The sequence below is a fragment of the Carassius auratus genome, chromosome 43, assembly GCF_003368295.1.
Source record: "Carassius auratus strain Wakin chromosome 43, ASM336829v1, whole genome shotgun sequence".
In the NCBI taxonomy this organism is placed as follows: Eukaryota; Metazoa; Chordata; class Actinopteri; order Cypriniformes; family Cyprinidae; genus Carassius; species Carassius auratus.
In genome coordinates, this window is record NC_039285.1 from 11,679,334 (window position 1) to 11,700,377 (window position 21,044).

Sequence of the window (21,044 nt, forward strand, 5' to 3'; positions counted from 1 at the left end):
GAACTGGGTGACATCATGTCTGTGAACGACAATAGGCCCCTGGTTACTATGGCAGCCAGGACACCTCAGACAGATCAGATAAACCTTTACGACCTAATGGCATGTTGAGAGTTCTCCCTCTCACTACATTTTCCATTGGAAAGACACATAATGCTCAGCAAAATGGACCCTTCTCTAATGCCGCGTTTCCACCGAAATTACCCGGAACATTTGTACCAGGAACTTTTTTTCCCAGGAACTTTTTTCCATAGACAGTAAAAGAAATGGACACAGCGACCCCATTGGAACTCAGTTGAGACAAATGAAGCCCAGTTTTAGCGTATTTTAGCACTTCCGTTTCTGACGCGCAGACTCAAACGAAGCTTGACGACGTCAGCAACCTGTCTGCCAGATGTAAATCTTCTAAGTGGCTGTGCGTGCAAACTGCCATCGTTAATGTTGCAGAGACGGCGAGCTTGAGCGGGAAGTTCTTTGACGTGAGTGAGCAGGAGTAAGTATTCTGATTAATTATTTTGTATAGTATTTTAAAATGTAATGCCAGTACGCCATATTAAGTTAATTGCCTGCGAGCTTCTCCTCCTGTCTGTACGGTAATGCGACAGAGAGTCAAGTGGTTATGACGCAATCGTTAGCCTATTTTTTACAAAAACTGTTTATACGGGGCCATAATGTAACATAGAAGGTAATGGAGCCCTTTATACATTGTCGTGTATCTTTAGAAATAAATAATGGACAAACAGAATCTTTAAACGCCTCAGATGTAAAGTTATTCGCTGTCAAAGTGACGCCAAAATGAATGGGAGTCAATGGGAATGCTAACGCAAGTGAAGTTCTGCTAAAAGATGGCAGCCCCCACCCTACTTCAACTTCCGGTCGAGTTCCTTGCCCCTTGCTTTTTTCCCCCCAGACCTGTTGCTTTCTGCATCTCCACCGCGGTGTAAAGTACCGGGAAGATTAGGCAAATAGACTGGTGACGTAGGTCTGCGCGTGTTTCTCAGTGCAAAGTACCGCTGATAAAAAAAAATACTGATTTTGGACGTGCATCCTCGGTAGTTAGTTCAGATTGTGCATTCGTCTCGGGAGTGTGATGTCCGCGACGACGTAAGTCCGGTAAATCTATAAACAGCAGCGTAGTCTGCTCGTCTTGGCTACTGCAATTTTCCTTACTGTATATTTACAATAAAACGAAATAGGATATCAAATACCATTGCCTCCTTTGGTTTTCATTTAAGCATAATAACAGCTGCAGAAATGTACTTAGTTCAGGGATATGTATACAGCCATTACAATGAAACAAAATATTATATAAATTTGCCATATAGATAAATTGAATACAGACCAAAGAAAACCTGTTAGATTTACCCCGCAGCTGAATTATATTTTAATTAATTCATCGCTTTGGCTACTGCAATTTTCCCCTCAGTATATTTACAATAAAACGAAATATGATATAAAATACCACTGCCTCCTTTCGTTTTCATTTAAACATAATAACAGCTGCAGAAATGTACTTAGTTCAGGGATATGTGCAACGTTATATACAGCCATTACAATGAAACAAAATATCATATAGACTGGCCTTTTTTATTTTCATTTTAACATATAGATAAATGAAAGTGACGTGACATTCAGCCAAGTATGGTGACCCATACTCAGAATTTGTGCTCTGCATTTATCCCATACAAAGTGCACACAAACAGAGCAGTGAACACACACACACACTGTGAACACACGCCCAGAGCAGTGGGCAGCCATTTATGCTGCGGCACCCGGGGAGCAGTTGGGGGTTCGCTGCCTTGCTCAAGGGCACCTAAGTCGTGGTATTGAAGGTGGAGAGAGAACTGTACATGCACTACCCCCACCTACAATTCCTGCCAGCCTGGGACTCGAACTCACAACCTTTCAATTGGGAGTCCGACTCTCTAACCATTAGGCCACAACTTCACCACAATTGAATACAGACCAAAGAAAACCGGTTAGATTTACCCCGCAGCTGAATTATATTTTATGTTTAACCACTAAAGAGACATCAGAGCCAGCGGCACATATCAGAAGGTCTATGCCAGGTGAGGCTGATTCTCGTCGGATAGATAATAACTGAGCTCCCACTGATCGTGTGGAGCTCACAGTCTCCGAGATCGGCGAAACACTTTTTTAAATAGGCGCTGTCTTTATAAATAAACAACAGATTTGAGTTTTAAAAAACTACATTCTCGTCTGAAATACTTTTAAAATTACATTTCATGACACAATAACAGTAATATTTTGAAAATGTTGATCCGAATAAATGGTGGTTGAACTCAACCAATGCTGCGTGAACTCAACCAATCAGGATGTTTAGCGCCAAATTCCCGCCCCCGAAAGTTCCGGAACTTTGAAAAAGTACCACCTCGCCAGCACAGACTTTCTGAGGGGCATTTTTTTACGCGGAACTTTATTTAGTTCCTGGTTCCTGCGGTGGAAACACACCAAGTACCAGGCCAAAGTCCCTAGTTTCTGGGTAAAGTTCCTGCGGTGGAAACGCGGCTTAATTAATTCATAGGAGGAACCTTTCTTTGAATGAACACACATATACTTTAGGGCATTGTGTATGTTGTTACTGCTTTGTATATTGTCTTATGTGTATTGTATATGTTTTTTATGCATGCTTATGAAAGATCACTAGTTAATATAACCTCATCTATACGATGTTTGGTATCTATGAGTTTGTATTTTCATGATCTAAATGAGATATGTTGATACTTATGAAACACATTAGTATTATAAGAATCTTGAAGATTCTTCTCTTGAACACCCAATAGTAGTGTTTCCACTGTTGAGCTTAAACCGGGCGTGCTAGTGCGTGCCAGGGCCAGTCTTGTCACTTCCGGGGCTTGATCGTGCCTCGTCAGGGCTTCCTCGGGGCCAACGGCCAGGGTTTTTTGGCCCGACGAAAACCTTGGGCCAAAACAGGCCAGCTGGGGCTAGAGGAGTGATTATGAACAAAGGCGGAGTTTCTCCGCGTCTGGAGAGCATCAGGGCCGCGGATCATTTCAGAAAGACAACAGCTTTAACACCAGTATTAAAGACTTTTTAAAATAAGTTGAGTTCAAAAATCACTCAGTAGTGAGTGTTTGAAATAACTTGATCCGATGTGGATTATAATTATATGTCATAAGTCTCATCTCGAGAGTTTAACTCCACGTTGCCTATCATAAAAATATAATAATGTTTTTTTTTCGGGAGCTTTTATAAAAATAGAGATATTATCATTCATTCTAAATGTGACGTATAGGCTACTGCCTAAAAATAAACAGAAAGACTCGACTGAATAAGCAGGCTATTTTCATAAGCATTTAAAATAATAAATAAAATAGAAATAAATGTATTTCTGTGTGATTAATTCTGAGTCCTGATAAATTAATTATTTATGATCAATGTATAACGTATTCTATAGTAAAACATCGATACTTTTGAATTTGAATATTTACCAAAGCATGCAACCAAACAGACGCTTTTATCATCTTCGTGTGTGATCGCGCATGTTCCAGTGATTTATTTCTTATTAGTTTTCTGATAACTTCTCTTTGTTGGTGAAATGATGGGATTGTGTGACGTTGTTCATGAGATGCGTGTAAAGAGCGTGTTTTAGTGACGCGCAGCGGACCTTCAGGCTCGACTGTGGAAACCCTGCGCTATTATCGTCTCGGTTCTACTGGCCCGAGGCTATTAGCCCCGCCTGGCCCGCTTTAAGCCCTGGCTCGCACTGGCCCGATGGTGGAGATACGGCTAATGTAATTTCATAGGCAAAACACCATGCTACAGACAAAGAGTCATAAAATTTCCCTCCAAAGTTACCATTCCTCATTGGCTCACTCAAATCCCAGAGGAGTGAACTCAACAGAAGATAAAGGCCTCACATCAGTGACCCGGCTAAGTTTGCGGTTCGTATAGATCCTAAGAGGATGAAGAGTATGAGCTAGAACTCTCTTGGACCCCTAAGCACGTGACTCTTTCCATAGCTTAATTTTCTCTTTTTTCTATGACGGATAAATAAAAGAAATTAATAAAAAATGATACGACTGGCATAAAAACTGTAATATTGTAAATATAATAATAAACATGTATCCACTGTGTATTCGTAGGCAACTTTATTAGCAGCGTCCTTGTAACATCCCGCCAACAACGTAACATGAATAACATTTTCTCTGCCCTCTAACCTAACGCTCACTGACTCTGGTCGCTATGCCGATTTCAAACCACGACTAACGACTTTGTTCCATTCCGGGCAAGTCACACCAAACTTCCTGAGCAAGGAATTGTAGCTAGATTATTAATTTAATTGCAACATTACAGTGTCCTAAAATCTATTTTTCAACATGTTCAGCTTGCATAAACACTGCATCCGTAGGCAATATTATTCGTAGGGGCTGCCATCGTTGTTTCGTGTGCTGTGTGATGTCAGAGCTTGGAACTCGGAGTACATTGATCTAGTACGAGTTCAGGGGTGGGAAGTCACGGATTTGACTGCCATTCCAGTGTACTTTCACGGGTTGCCTGGAACACGGCATAAGATACTGCAAAAATCCTGGTCTTTGAACTTCTGGTCCAATCAGCGCAGGGCTGTGCCACAGTGTTTTGTGTTGAAAATGTAAAATATATATATAATGAGCAAGTACATCATGAATCCACTAGAATTTCCATTGAATGTGAGGGTGTGTGGCCTTTAGCAAGAGCAATCTGCCAAAATGAAGACATACAATAATATTTGAAAATGATGTTTTTACAGATATCAAAATAAGTGAAGTGACTATTATACTGAGCTAAGGTATTCTGAAAACAGACCATAACAAACATCACACAGACGAGTTGGGAGAGTTTTTTTTCTCAAAGTTCTTTCCAAAAAATTATTATCATTGGCTTGTGCAGTGCCTCCACCCTTAAAAGGAGAGTTCACCCAAAAATGAAAATTCTGACATCAATTTCCCTCATGTCATTCCAAACCCATATAATATTCATTCATCTCTGAAACACAGATGAATATATTTGTAATGAAACCAAAAAAAAAAAAAAAAAGTCTTGCATTAAGCAAATTGTCAGGTGGCAGTGGTTGTAGGAAAGGCGCACGGCGGAGTGGAACAAAATGATTCCTTTAAATGCTTCAACACATGCACAATTTTAAATAACATTAATTAAGGACAAGAACAGGCACAAACTCAAATAGGGCACATAACAAGTGGCAGACAGGTGATTAGGATAACTAAAAACCATGAACAGGTGATCTAAATGAACGGAGATGAGAACAGGAAATTAACCAAATGAGGACATACGGGAACAAACAGAAACCAACACATGACTGATATCAACCCCTTCCAGGAAGGCAGTCCCTTCCCATGCCGTAACAGGAACATCAGGGAGGGAAGGCAGGTGGCCCTGTAGGCTGGTGCAGGACATGAATAGGGCGGAGACAATGAGATCCTCCAGGGCAGATCAGGGAGCTCTGGGAGCCATGGTGGAGCAGGAGACTCAGGAGGCCACGGCAGTATCTGCCCCACCAATTTTCGTGGAGAACTATAAAATCCGGTGGGCACACTGGAGGAGCTGACAAAGGAGTCTCTGGAGTGAGGATAGATGCAGAGAAACCAGAGGGTAATGCCATATTCATGAACTCGGAGTTGCAGGCTGGAGCCGACACCGTAGCGAGCTCTTGGGCTTGGAGCCGATACTGGAGCGAGCTCTCGGGCTCGAGCCGACACTGGAGAGCACTCTGGAAGGCGCTTATGAGGAGCCTACAGTGGAGCGAGTTTTGGGTCTGGAGCCAACAGTGGAGCGAGCACTAGTGCTAAAGCAGACCGCCTTCTCCACCTTAGCTTCCTAATCTGGCTTAGGGTTAAGGGCATGGTCAGCGGCAGGAGTGACAAACATTCTGCGGGCTTGCCACATTAATGTCCAGCGGGCTTGCCAAATAAAAGCTTGGCAGGCTTGACTCCTGATTAGCCAGCTTTCTTTGAAGTGGCCAGCGCTCTACGGATCAGTACCAGCCGCCTTCTCCAATACCGTTAGTCCCCAGCCATCACAGTCTCCTGCAATTTGGTCTTGGATTCTGTCAGGCGGTAGTGGTTGTAGGATAGGTGCATGATGGAGTGGAAGGAAAATTATTCCTTTAATAAGCTTCAACACACATATTCCATTTGAAATAACATTAATCAAAGACAAGGGAGAACAGAACAGGCTCAAACTCAAATAGGGCAGATAACGAGGGGCAGACAGGTGATGAGGATAACTAAAAAAAACAGGATCAGGTGATCTAAATGAACAAAGATGAGAACTAATGATGAGAACTGGAAATAAACCAAATGAGGACAGACGGGAACAAACAGAAACCAACACGTGACATGGTTGAGCTGCCGTTGACCATATTTAATGTACGTTGATCATTGTTTATATAAGCTATAATTAAATTTGTTTATCAAATAAAGTGACCATGTCTTTCTAGAAGACTTTATATGGAATACTTTTACTATGATTTAATAAAATTTTGGTTAAATGGACTTTAAGAGGAGGGATAGAAACATATCAGGTTTCATTAAAAATATCTTCAAATATCGTCATCATTCCAAAGATGAAAGAATGTCTAATGGGGTTCATACAATATGAGGTTGAGAAATTGGGGTAAATAAAACTTCTTGTATCACACAAAGCTACGCATAAAATCCTTCTGTGGAAAACAAAAGATACAAAAAAAAAAACCAAATCCCTACAAAGAAAGTCAATGATAAACAAAACCAAAATTCATAAAAAATATATATATATTGTGTTCGGCAGATGAGTCATGCATGATGAGTAACTGATCTCATGTGAGATATCCCTTTAAGATTATAAAGCTTGAGTCATTCAACGCATTTTTTTCAATTATTTATTTAATTATTCAGAGCTTGGGGGAACTATTCCATTAAGAAGATCTGATTTTTTCTATTTTCTGTGTTACACTCAGTTCACTTCAAGCAAATAAAACCAGGTCATCAGTCATTCCAGTTTTCTCAAACCTGAGGTTCAGAGAAATGAATGAAAAGAGTTTTCACCATCTCCTTCAGCATGACAGCACATTGCTTAGATCAGCTGTTCTCAATTCCAGTCCTCGCGAACCCCTGCACTGCACATGTTGTATGTTTCCCTTATGGATTCAGACGTTTGTTCTATTCGAACGTAAGTGCCCTGCAAAGTGGGAACATCACAGGGTATTCCGCCATAATTCCAGTTTCGAAGCGAACTTACAGTATATGTTTCATTCAAAGTGCACTGAAGTGTGTGACGTGTATTTATTTACAGAGGTATATGATGTCACACTTGTCGGTGTGTGAAGTTGCGCAGCGCAAATCCATGAATGAATGTTCCAAAGTGAAGTAAACTTACTTGCAGGGGGTCGTGAGGACTGGAATTGAGAACCGCTGACTTAGATTAAGGTGGGGGACACAGTAAAGCCAACTTCCCCAGACAATACACCAACAACAAATTTTTTAAAGAAGAAATTGCTTCAAGAAACCTGTTTCAAATCATATTAGAGTGGTCAAGAAGAAAACTAAAGCCAAGACAACTTCATGAACTACATGATACAAGTTGTTGGGGACCAAAGAGTAATCTAACACAAGGGGTGGACAAGTTTAAATTTCACTTTTCCTGTGAATGAATATCACAATCGTTTTATTTATCTAAGTTTAGAGCAAAAGGAGATGAAACACCATCCATCACACATCTTATGTTTAAATTCCTGTTCATGCTTGTCTGTAGATAGATGCAGGTCATTATCGAACCCCTGTGGACAGCCTCTCTGGCTAAGAACAGTCGAGTCATCTTACTGGTGCTTTGCCATCACTTATTTCACGCCAACTAAATCAGTGTAAGAATCGAGCAAGAAATTGAATGTGCACTTGATTATTTGTGACAGGGAAACCTTTTGAAATAGTACAAATGGTATCTGATGTAATTTTTACAGATGAGTCAAGTACATAGAGCTAAATAAGGACCATGTGTGTGTATGTGTACATGTTCTCACATATGGAGTTCAGTAGTGGGTATTTGTGCTGGGGGTTATGTTCCTTATTAAAAGCCGGGCTCAAAAATCTGAGCTGAAGAGGATTTGCCCAAATCAAGGTAGTGGTCTTGACCTGGTGGTTAACCTAAAATTAGGTTGCAGGTGTCAGGGTTTTTGTCACTTCAGTTGTTCTTATTATTAGTTTAGTGACTAAAAGCTTATATAGCATCTTGTCTTTGGTCACGTTCACACAGCAGCAGAATACGGTTGCCAGTCTTGTATTTGAGTCCTTAAAGGGGTCATATGATGCTACTTAAAAATGTCCTTTTTCTTTGGAGTGTTTCAAGCTCTTGATGCAAAAAGAAGATCTGTAAAGTTGCAAAGACTAAAGTCTCAAATACAAAGAGATATTCTTTATAAAAGGCAAGAGTTAACCACGCCTACCTAAACTGGCTCAGCCTAACATGCCCTGACATGTCTACGTCACAGTGTGGGAAGATAACATTGTCCAAATGTTCACGCAAAGAAGGCATAACTTTTATTCTCGCTGTTACCCCTGGTGCCATGTGGAGATGCTGTGTTTTTCATTGTGAAAGCGGAACTGCTTTGTTTGGCCTTCCAAAAGAGGACACAACTATAAATCAGTGTTTAAGTTGTATCTACGACACTGTTTCAGAAGAGTTCAAACTAAATATTCAGATGTGTGCAACACATTTTACGGAAGACGAGGACTGTTTCCTGGAAGAGTTGCCTACAAATGCCGGTGTCTGTTTCTATAAACTGGAGCAATTCCAACTTTGCAAGTACAGTCTAGCACTTCAGACTCACAACGATGATTCCAACGTGAGTTTTGAGCACTTTAGAGTAGTGCTTGTTGTTTCTACGATCACAGATGCAGACATGAGTTTTATGTTTATGCAGCGCGATACGCATTGCAAAGCGTATGTCATATATGTTATATTATTTACAGGCGTGACAACCGCATTCTGTAACCGAACTCACACCCATAAATTTTCAGGACATACTGCATTCTCTGAAAACCCGATCTCTGTTAACGGAACAGGACTGGACAACTACTTGTCTGTCATGTCATAAAGTGTGAGAGAGACGCTCTGCTGCACAAAAACGTGTGTACCGTGTGTTGCGTGTTTTCAGTAACTTAGAGTGATTCTGGAGGTCCCGAGTCTGGTGCTTCTGGACGGTCTCAAGTCTGCTGTCCCTGTGGCAAGTTTTATAAAATACTTAGTCTAGTCTTACAAGTAAGTCATCTATTTTTGTTTTTAGACTGGCCATAAATCAAAGTCTGTTACATAAAAATGTAGACTGGTCTAATTTGAATGGAAAAAAGACAACCCATTAGCCCTTGGTAACTGCTTGTTGTTCAGACAAGTTCTTAAGTCATAGGGCCCTATCATACACCTGGCACAATGCGACGCCAGGCGCGGCACAAGTGTTATTTCCAAGTTTCTGCCCGACGCAGTTGGGGAAAAACAATACAATTAAATTGAAATTGAAAACAATGTCAAGCTGGCTTCTTGTCATTTCTGAATCATAACAAAAAACAGAACAATGTCTAAAAGCTGCTATGTGACAAGATGTAAAGTAAACCCTAAAAGTGGAAAAGTGTAAAGCTAAAAAACCCAGAAGTGCGTTTTTATAAGCTGTCGACAACCCCAGACCCCCCCCACAAAAAATGTTTAGGACACAAGGACGTCGAGGTATTTCATGTTGGGCCATTCAGTTGGATCATTTCTAGAGCAAAAGGAAGGTTAGGAAGGGGGCACTGCCACAGACCAATACAATTTTGTTTCTTAATATATGTAACTCTTCCTCTCTGATTTACACAGGGTGGTGAAATAATCCTTTGACATGGTTCAAAATAATGAATGGTCTTACCGCCGATAACGTTTCCCTCCAGTGGGTGCAGTTCTCATAGTCATATGAAAGGTTGCGCTCTACTTTTGTGTCCCAAATGCTCGTTTTTTTGGGTTGACAGTTTATAAAAACATAGTTCTGGGATTTTTATCTTTTTTACATTTTTAGCTGTATATAAACTATATATAAAATGCATTGTTGGTCGTTGCCACATAATGTGCAGGTGTGAATTAGCAGAAGGCAATCAATTGTAACCCTAACCCTAACGCCCTTTCGCATCACTGTTGTGTTGCCTGGTCATGTCCTGTCCTGTTGCAGATCCAGTGTTTTTTGTTCTTATTTTATACTTTATTAATAAATACCCTTTTACACCTTGCACTTCAATCATTAAAACACTCCTTGAGTCCAAACCCAACCGTTACAGCAGGTCTGTTCGGGTAAGGGTTAGGATTATGGTTATAAATTCAATAATAAATTTTGAGGACTGTGTTACCTTCGAACAATAAACACGTCTGGTTAAACACTTGTCTAAGGCAAAATCTCAGCCTTGGCTGTTTGTCACAGTTGGATAAATGCTTATAACAGAGACGTTTACAGCAGGAACAGACATCTGTATCAATATAAATATATATTAGATTGTGGACAGGCCATGTGCTGGTGACGTATTTGCACATGTAGTCTTTCAAAGATTCTCTCAAGATCCCACAATCAGTAGAACACTTGACAAATTGAGTGTAAATGGTAGTTAAAGCAGATGTGTGTCATTGTTTGGATGGCAAAATACTTTTGCCTATATCTCAGTTTAATGTGCATTGACAACTTTAAGTAGCCATTTCTTAGGTTGATTTCCCACAAGAGTGTAAACACTGTCTGTGCAATGTAATAAAAAAATCTCTATATATGAGCAGCTTAGTATGTTGCTTACATAAATGACATCGTATAGCAACATCTTTCAGATGGCCAGCTGGAAAGTGTGTGGTTCACTTATAACATACTTTGTGAACTCAAAGCATTCTTCACAAATTAAAGTTTTTTTAATTAAACTTAAGAGATTTATGTCCGTACACTGAAAGGCCATTACAACAAAACATTGACACTTCAAAAAGTGTGAATGCAGAAACCTACTTGCTTCACATGCAAGAATCAGTGAGGTTTGCTCTAGTGTCTCAGTGGTTGGGCTCCCATTGAAAATATTTGATGTGCTCCAAGTTTATGTGCATTGATAAATGTGCATTTTATGTGTTTATTTGCATTTTTCTGTCTTAAAAACTCTTAGAGTTTAGCATGGTAATATACATGACAATGCCAATGTGTTTGGTCTTGACGGAATACATCTGCGAAGATGCTGCTGCTGCAGCAGAGCAAATACTGAGATTTACATCCACAGACATGTTGCTGTAAGCATGTAAGAAATACTGCTGCTGCACATATAACATATTTGAAATAACCTCCATATATAACATACATGAAATTACCCCATAGCAGATCTATACAGGTGGAGCTGGGGAAGTGGAGGGTTTCTGAAGTTACCTTGAAGCTAAAGAATTTGAGGGTTTAGCAAGCTCATTTGCTGCTGATATGAAAAGACACCAATCGGCTATGATAGTAGCCATATAGTTTCATTACAGAACTTTGTATATATGAGAATACAATCCTAAACCATTTAAAGTGACAGTATGTCTTCAAATAGCTTAATTAAACTGCTCAATTAGTATGTATTTCTTTTACAATGTTTTATGAACTTTTTAGCATCAGAGTTGTGGTGGAATGGACTTTCAATGAAGGAAGTGAAATCATTGTTGAGTCATTCATAAAACAAGAATGGATCATTAAAATTGGTTTAATGACATGCCTTTAACTAATACAGAAATTGAACTGTTAAGAAGTCACAAAATTAATCACGAACACTTTCACAAACTCAATCTGTAAACTGACTCAAGATGACTTGAGTGCCACACAGGAAACAATGAGTCAGTCCAGTGAATCACAGATAAATATAACGCTTGGAGTGTGGTTGGATAATTAACAGAGAGGTCCCCGACAGCGTTTAACAGGCCTCGAGGTTCATTTTCACTATTTTCACTATTCTAATTCAAAATGTTGGGCAATCTGGGCCGGCAAACTGCCAGTATTGAGAAACAGAGCTGAACAATGAGATTACGCTAAAAGACACACGTCAACACCAACCTTGACTCTCAAAACCCCAGCGTACGTGTGCACCGAAAACTCTAAGCCCCAGATGTGCAAAAGCGTCAGGGGAGGACAGCCAAAACCATGGGGCCTACTACATACTAGCAAACATGTCATCATTATCCTGTGGAGACTGGAAAAGTAATAGAGGTCCTTCTGTTTGTAATGGACACTGTTGCAACACTCTTCCCAGTGTCCTTTTATAAAGCCTTGGTCTGCCTAACACACAACACATGCACATATACACGCACAGGGATGGTAAAGTCAGTAAAACACAGTGATGTGAGGCAAAGGCGCTTTTCTATATTAATAGGTGCAAAGCTGGCGAGTTTATCTCTCTCTCTCTCTCTCAACCCTGTGTGGCATATGACCCGGTGCCTTCTAGCATTTAATATAATTTCCACTGTCCACTCTGATCCACTAAAACAGGTTTAAACATGATTTTTTGCCACCAGTCCTCCCACCTTCTATTTAAGCTTACATTACACTAGCTGACTTGAATTCTTGACCTTAAAGAATGGAAACAAGCTGATAAAACAAATGATTCTGTTGTGTACTTGGGGATCTTTCCTCATTATGAACAGTACAGTTAGCACTCAAACTCAAACATGATCATATTACTTCCTGGTTCTTGGCTCATTTCGAGTTGGACATGAACGAACACTGGACTGAGTGAGAAGTCCAGGCATTTTTACAGAATTTACAAATGATTCATTTATTAAAATAAAGAATGTAAACCTATGGTCTGTCTACAATACATGCCAGAAATTTGTCTTCTTTCCCTGAGCATGCTAAGTCTTTTTTTTTTTTTTTAAAGCTCGGAAAGCTTCAAGGACTTTAATGTATATATTGTATATGAATGGGATGGGTTTTCTTGTACAATTTTGTAAAAATGATGAAATCAATTCAAATTCAAACCTTGTTCGATCACTGTGGAATACAATGCAAAGTACAATGCTACAGTAAAAACCTGCTAATTTGATTAACTGTAAGATCCCTTACTGTATACACAGATGATCAAAGTGAAAAAGAACAAGCCATCTTATAATGAACAATGAAAAAACGTAAATTGACATTCCCAGATTCCCTATGTGACACTTCACATTTGATGGTTTTTGACAATTACGTTTCTTATTTTTTTCAGTACTTTGTAATATTAACACTGTATGAGTTATATTTGTGCTAAATCAATAAAGCTAAAAAATGTGCTATAATATATTTGTATTACTATATTTGTAAATCAACTGCTCTTTTTTTTACTGTTAATTTGATTTTTTATTATATATAATGTACAGTAGTAGTCTGTCATACATATTGAGATGCAGCAAAACTGACTGTTACATTATAGCCAGTTTGTGATTTTCTTTAAATCTTCTTTAATTTTTAACTTGTATAAAGCAGGGGCTAGTTTCACATTTTACTCTAGTGAATATTTGTCAGGGTAGATTATTTTTCCCCTAAAGTCAAAATCTGTATAGACTCAAACCTTAAAATCTTAACCAAAAAATAAACAAATAAATAAACACAATTCCACCATTACTAGGCAAGAAAAAATTCACCTTTTGCAATGCCCCAATACACATTTGTCTCACTACATGGGGTCACATATGTCTACAGTATGTCCATCCAGTTTTTTATATGAACTTTTCAATGCTGGCAAAAGCTCTCTTTAAACGTAGACCAGAGAGCAAATCAAAGGAAATGTCAGGGGTTAGGACATCATTTGGGGGATGTTTACGAGTGCATTCAAGATGGGTTTGCTAGTGTCCCGTCTCGTATTCTTTGCATGTGCACATGTGCACAACATAAACATATTCCATATGTGTTATGTACGCGCAAAGTTCTTCACTGGACGATAAATGACCTCAGATTTAGAAATGGCAGGAACAAAAGGAAGACAGCATAAAGACACAAAAGACACCAGCTGTACTATGTAATTATTTAACAGTTGACATTTACAACGTTTGATAAGATCATCCAAGCACTTGGATTCACATGGCACCATAAAGAGGAAATGACCTAACGTAAACATCCCCGTCTCAGCAGCTATCATGACCTCTGACCCATCACAGTTTCCATGACATGGCTGTTTTCCACCATGGACGTGGCTGTAACTGAGGGCATATGTTGGGCTCTGCAATGTTAAATATCGACACTGTTAAAAATACAGTTTCCAAAAAAGTTTTTTTTTCAGTAATGCCATAGAATAACTGTTTTTTTGGCTTCTTCGAAAAACCTTTCAGAAAACAGTTCTTAAAAGGACAGATTTTTTTCTTAGTGTGAAGAACATTTTATTAAATGTACCTTTTGTGCAGTGCAAAGGTTCCATGCATGTTAAAGGTTATTTAATGAACCCTAAATGCCAATAAAAACCTTTATTTTTAAGTGTGTACTTTATTTTAGGTCTTTCTTTATTGATCTCCACAGCATACTTTGACTTGTTCAACAAGGTTGCTGTTAACCCATGCATAAATAGTTTCCACTGTGATAACCCACCTTCTCCTCAAAGGCATAAATGTAATCCTTGATCAGGATCAGACATACGTTTCCTATCCTGCTGGGCCACTTCTTCCTCATAAGGCCCCACAGCGAGGAAAGGGGAGGATGACTTATTTATCCTACTTATTTCATCTATCTTAGAGCTGGGAATAATCAGTAGAAAGCTATATTAATCATTTATTACACTGTCTATATACACTACTACTAAAAGTTTGATTAAATAAGTTTTTATGTATTTAAAACAAGTCCAGTGTCATATCTCAAGTGAAGAGAAGTGCTGGGTAAGTGGATGTGTGTTGGTTCAAAAAGTATGTGTTTGTGTGAGGGGCACAAAGATGGAGAGATAATAAAAGAGGAAGAGCACAAAAGAAATGGTTAAGGACTTTACCTTCTTGTGAGGAACAGTTGCCTGGGTCATGGCCAGTTCAAAGCTGTGAGCTCCCGTCAGCTGTGTTTTCTCCCAAAGTTTCCTCAGCTGCTTAACACACTCATCCTGACAGCACAACGCCTCGCTCATTTTACTCTGCACACAGACATGATACACTGCTAGCTTGCCAATATGCATGCTACTCATAATACGTAGTGTTTGCTAAGGCAAGCATCACACTGACTGCTGCTCATGGTAAGATAATAAGATTAACCACAAAACCAAAGTAATAAAAAATAGAACAATGGAACACATTATAATTCAAGCGAGAGAGATTTTAGTATGCATTTACACTCAGAGACTTAATGCACAGATTTATTTTTGATTTTATCCGTTGTTATGCCGTCTATTTCAATCATCAGAATTTCTTATTCATTCACAATTTGAATACAGCTGTCAGTCCCCAAACTCTGCAATGTGAACATAGCAGCATGGAAAATAAAGCCTTTTTTGATTTGAAGCTTTGAAACGGTTCCTTTCTCTCATTATTAACCACTAGATTTGAATATATAAACAAAATTCAGACAAATTAAATACCTGTCCTTACTAGTTGGCTGTCACGATATTTTATTACATAAATGAGGACATTTGGCCCTCGCAAGTAGAGCTAAGCAAGTACAAATCAAAAACATTTCCGATTGTTACCTGCAGTGCCAGTAGCATGATTTGGATCCAGAGGTGTGGCTGGTGGCTACACAGAGAGAAACAGGACTTCCCGTAGAGGCAGTAGTGTCCTTTCAGTGGACAGGAGAAGGACAACTTAGCTACACAGCCACGATGTGAGTCTGGAGCACAAACACACATAAACACAGCAGCATGAATAGCTTATAAATTCCTTTGCCAGAAATGGAACCTATTTCCCAAAAACACAAAATATCCTAAAATAAACTTCTAGCAGCTAAACTGCATCATCTTGTAATACAATAGTGCAGTCAGACACAGAGCACAGAGACTGTAGAGTATTTATCAGGGCATTTCTGTCAGGACCAGTATCGTCAAAATGCTAGATACTTAGCATACAGTTTGGTTTGGTGGTATGGTTCTGTTCTGGGCAAAAAAACTCCCTGCCCATTCATACAGCCTGTCATTAATGAGCCAGCATTAATAAGCCCCCCCCCCACCCCCACCCCCAGGGTAAACAGAACATATACCATTAATGTACTTAATGATTAGGGCTGGGATAAACGATTATTTTTTAAACGATTAATCTAGCGATTATTTTTTCGATGCATCGATTAATCTAACGATTAATTTTTCGGACCGATTCAATTTCGATTATCTCCCCATTAATTGACTACTAACAATTTATACATGTTGATTTACATATCTGAATGAAAAAAAAACATGAATTCCTTAACATTGCAATATATGTTTATTGCTCTTAAAATTATAATATAAAAGACTGACTAAGAATGCATTACTTTGCACTTGTATCGAGATAGCATTCAATAAAACCTTGAAGCCTTGAAAACACATATCTTACTGAAACAAGCTTACTGAACACATAGGGCCTAGCTTACTGAAAAAAGTTATTCCTTCACATGAAAATAACAACAACTTGATGTCTAGCATTCAATAAAAAGGTCACCCAAAATACTTGTTTAGAGCAATTGAAAGAATACAGTAACCAGTGTAAACTTGAGGGCTTTAGGCTAATACAGAGAGTGCTTTTCCAAAAAAATAAATAAATAAAAATTAACAGTGGGAGCTGGCAGCCTGTCAAGGAGAAAAAAAAAATCTCCGAATGCTCCACGTGAAACTTTGGCGTTCGAACCTTTTTCTATCGTATCTAATGATTTTGGTTAATATGCACGAGGGAGAGAGAGAGAGAGAGCAAGACAGCGCTCGTGTAGTTTGAAGACTGTGAGTGTGCGAGCGCGCGTGAAACTTTGGTGTTTCGCCCTTTTTCTATCGTGTTTAATGATTTTGATTAATATGCACAAGGGAGAGAGAGAGCAAGAAGCGCTGGTTTTGTTTGAAGACTATGAGTGTGCACGCCCAGCCGGGGCTCTCTCTTGTTCGCGTCCTGTCAGGCACAGCGATTAAATAAGGCTTTGACAGCCGCCAAAAAAACCCTCTGGATTGGTTATATAACGTTGGACAGAATGTTGATCCGGCCATCGCGTATATTCAGCGCACATAAGGTAAACGTTTTGCAAATGATTTTTAGAGAAATAAAAACAGGTCGACGAATCGATGCGCATATTTTGCATCGACGTATTTTTTGCGTCGACGTCATCGATGACCTCGATGCATTGTCCCACCCCTATTAATGATATTTAAGTGTGACATTATTCAAGATAAAGGAGTCTGATTCAACAAGGAATATCAGAAAGCCAAGTCCTGACTATGGCGAAAGGTGGAGTTGGGGATGGAGAAGGGTAATTTGCTCCCGAGAAAGCAAAAAAGCTGCTGAATAATACTAAAAATAGAGCGTATATAGGAATAAGAAAGACAGTCCAAACAAGCCTGGTGTCAAAACATCCTTAGTAAATTATGATTAATTATTGTGTCTCATTTGCTATCATTATATTGTTCAACATATATACTGGCATTCCCATCGGTATTGTGAAGCCTATATCGGTAAACTGCTACTCATAACTGTGTCGTTTTGTTCTGTCTACTAATTATACAAATGACTTAAAATCAACCTCTCTATAAACATCATTAATCATCCATTCACTTTGGCCTTCATTGACACTATATGAATGAGGGAGAAGAAGAGTGAAGAGTTATGTATTTGGGTTTGTATATGCGACCCTGCCAGTGTAGCATCGGCCTGAATGTCCCTCGACTCTCCATATGTTTTTATGAAACTACACTTGGAGCATAATTTTGCTTTAGTTTTCATTTTTTATTTTAATTTTACTCAATGACATGTGGATTATGCATCAACTGTTTAATGTAATCAGCGTAAAAAGAAAAAAAAAAAGAAAAGAAGAGAGAAACAACAGTTGGGCCTCTTGGAATAACTAAATCCTGATGGGCTGCAGATAAATGAGTGTGTTCTTGTAAAAGAAAATAAGTTCGGGGAAGAGGAAAGATAGAAAAGACCAGCTTCTTTAAGTCAGAGTAGAATGTGGACAAGCAAATGATACTCCTCGAATTGTGTTGATGTTAGTTTCATCTTAAAGACTCAAATCTTTTGACTTTGTTCATTAAAAAGGTTCAGTTAGATTAGTTTATCGACATACCAGTGGCAACCAGTGAATGTATTCTTATGAGCAAGTCATTGAATTACTTACTCAACAGTTTTGTTTCAAGTCTTTTTATTTTTATTTACATGTCTACAGATCAGAGAGACTCTAAAATGAGTGTTTAAACATTATAAACTTTTTCTCCACAATAAAGCAGTGATAATAAAGTCGATGCAATTTGTCCTTTTTGTTGGACAAAAAAATCTAAAAAAAAAAAAAAATTAATTTCAAATACAGTATGTCTTTTTGAATATTCATAAATAAGCTAATTCTTCTGCCAAACAGACTGAAAACACTTTCTGAAGTAGTGAAGAGGCATATTTGTTCAGTGGTTCTAGCCAATGAAAATGCTTTTTCACATTCACACTCGAGTGCTATTTTCTCGCTCTAGTTGTACACTTCAAAAGGGACAGACTAAATGCTAAAAATATATAGTAAAGGACTAGCGCATAAGACAAGAGGTCTGCTCTCTGCCTGCGAAGTCTGCCAATAATTGGACACTGTTCAACAAATCTTCCACAAAATCCTTTCTGACAGCTTCACCACTGACTATGACATTAACTGATCCTCCATGATGTGGTGAGTATGAATGCACTGAATCCCTCACACCGACACGAATATAAACGCACTCACATTTATTCTGCCAGTTCACCAGGTTGCCGACTGATCGATTACCTTACAGTTTATCAGTGGGAGAGCTGTTGAATAATGTGAAGAGGCCCAGGCCAGTGCAGGGGATATGACTTAAATAGCTTTGCAACTGGATACCAGAGCCAAGCTGCCCCTCAATCTGTCTGAACTCTAGCGTATCACACAGTGCACTGATAAATGATAATGAGTGGTGTTTGCAAAGGCAGGTATCACTCTAACTATCGTTCATACTAATAGATTTGAACAAAAGCTTTATGAATTTAACTTAAACATGTAACTCATCCTGCACTGCACTATTGACATGAATGATATATCATAAGAGGTGTGCTATTATTTTAATAAGCAACTGCTTAATTGTTTAAGCGACTTTTAGTTTGTATTTCTTCAGTTCATGCTTTCCTTTGTTTGATTCCTGCCACTCTTTAGTGCATGGTTATCATTAGTTAGTTTGGTTCAGATGTGCACTCCTCATTATCTCAAATATATATTCAGAAACAATGGCCCTCTTGTTGTGATATTAGTCAACTATTCTGGAGTTTTTCTGGAGCAAGCAACACTTTCCTACAATGTGACTGGTAATATTATAACTATAATCATGTTTTACCTGGTAACTCAAACAATGCAATATCTCCTATAAAGCAATTTTATGAAAAACAACAAGTTAAATTTTGTAAATCTAAATAGAATATAGAAAAAATTCCAAAATTCCACACTTTTCCAGACTCAAATTTCCAAAATTCTCAGTAGATTTTCAGACCGTTTTTAACATAAATGGTTCACAGGAACATTATTTTCGGCTTTATATTTGATATATAGTAAAGTCATCAGTAAATATTTGTATTTTCTCGAGGGTTTATCCATTGATTTCCTCAAAGTGACAACATACAGAGACCCTCAAAAGGAAAAACTGATTTTTGCACGCACACAAGAAACTAACAGAGCATCTTCTGTTGCGATGGAGAAACAATGACACAAAATGAGCTGATGGCACAATACGGCTGTGTGCACTGTCCTATTTGACAAGTTCAAGGGTCCATAAAGAAGACTGGTACTGTAAAAAAAAAGTGTTATAAATGTGGCATTCTTTAAGGTATTAAGTCATATTTCAAGGCCTTAAGTCTGCTTTAATGCATACTCTGTGGCGGCCAAAAAAACCCACGCGAAATAGGCTGATGGTGCAATAGGTGGCTCAGTGAGCATCATACTATATGCTCAGTTTAATGGTTTCTCGTACGCACAAAAGACAGTATTTTTCTTATTTTTGCAGAGGCGCTGTAATACGGTTTCCATAACATGCACTTTTACATTTTTAAAAGTGTTTGACAATCACTAAATAATCATTAAACAGCTGACATGAAAACACACTTCTTGTATGATAAATTTATTTTCATAAAAAAAATATTTTATAGAAAACTAAATGGGGCAAAAGTCTGGAAATGCCAATATTTTTTCATATTCTGCTTTCTTTTTTTAATTTCCAGACCTGGAAATTACTCAAATCAAATTCAATACTCTCCCAAACTGCACAGAAACTCTGTAGATAACTTGGCATGGCATCCCAATATGTAATTGGTGTTACATTTCTAACATATTTCAAAATAAGCCAGGAAAATGTTCTCCTCATGTGGCTAAAACAACAACAAAAAACTGAACTAGAAGCTGACCTGAAATTCAGTCTTGTATAAACACATTAATGTTCAAATTAATTCCCATGTCTAAAGTAGTTTCTGGATGAGAGTGTGGTAAAAACTTGCAGAAGCGAGTTCTCCTCCTGCGCTACTCAAAAATGCAAGGTAATTTTTAACGTGTTGCTGTGTGGATTGCTCTTAGATTTGACAGGTTACCTTCAATGACACAGTGCTCAGGTATGGGGATCTGTTTGATCATTTCCGCACAGAAGTTTTTGATTTCTTCCATGTTGTCTCTTAGATGGATCCAGAGTCTATCTCCCTCCTGGGGGTCTCCAACCAGCACCTTTTGCCCCTCACTGTTTGGAGATGTGTCAGGTTGAGTCTCTGTGAGTTTGTGGCTCTCCTGCAGGTTCGTGAGGGCAGGACGGGTCTCTGGGCTGGGACTGGCCTCACAGACACAGAGTTCTGCGCTCAGATCCACCCTTTCTCCCTCTGGACTGCTGTCAGAGTTAATGGATCGCGTGCGTACAGCGTGAAGAGCCAGACTCTTTGACCTGAACATG

General features: G+C 38.7%; 1 protein-coding gene across 1 annotated transcript in view; it reads right to left on the bottom strand.

Moving 5' to 3' along the window:
- LOC113061707 (ventricular zone-expressed PH domain-containing protein-like) overlaps positions 1 to 21,044 on the bottom strand; it is a 105,400-nt gene that overhangs the window by 20,007 nt on the left and 64,349 nt on the right. Inside the window, exons 9-11 of the mRNA XM_026231065.1 lie at positions 20,695 to 21,035; positions 15,648 to 15,787; positions 14,964 to 15,098 (exon numbers count right to left, since the gene is read on the bottom strand). Of these exons, the coding sequence (XP_026086850.1) occupies positions 14,964 to 15,098; positions 15,648 to 15,787; positions 20,695 to 21,035 (616 nt within the window). The remainder of the gene's footprint in view (positions 1 to 14,963; positions 15,099 to 15,647; positions 15,788 to 20,694; positions 21,036 to 21,044) is intronic.